We start from the raw sequence: 355 nt of genomic DNA on the forward strand, positions 1-355 counted from the left end.
CAACAATGCCTCAACCTCCTAATACATACTTGAAATTAAATCAATAACAGTTCCCTATTGACCCGAGATTGATAAGTGAAACCCATTCCTTCTTGGCCAATGATATTCTTTGCAGGAACCCTCACATCCTCAAAGAAAATCTGTGCCGTATCTGAAGAACGCATTCCCATTTTGTCAATCCTCTTGTTTAGATGAATTCCTGTAAAAAATATTTCATTAATTTTCTTAATCAAGAACTGATTTTCAAGTTTGACTTGCTTAAGACTGGAAAAGTATTATAATCTCAAAAAATGTACAAAAGAGTCCTAGAAAGGTATCTGTATCTAAGACTGTCCCTTGAATTCTAAAATTAAGA

At 33.5% G+C, this 355-nt stretch overlaps 1 protein-coding gene across 1 annotated transcript in view; it reads right to left on the reverse strand.

Annotated features, from left to right (window-relative positions):
• Positions 1 to 355, reverse strand: part of LOC119582355 (probable acyl-CoA dehydrogenase 6) — a 5,726-nt gene that overhangs the window by 3,096 nt on the left and 2,275 nt on the right. The window contains exon 5 of the mRNA XM_037930571.1: positions 45 to 199. Coding sequence (XP_037786499.1) covers positions 45 to 199 — 155 coding nt within the window. The remainder of the gene's footprint in view (positions 1 to 44; positions 200 to 355) is intronic.

This window comes from Penaeus monodon, chromosome 15 (genome assembly GCF_015228065.2).
Source record: "Penaeus monodon isolate SGIC_2016 chromosome 15, NSTDA_Pmon_1, whole genome shotgun sequence".
NCBI lineage: Eukaryota > Metazoa > Arthropoda > Malacostraca > Decapoda > Penaeidae > Penaeus > Penaeus monodon.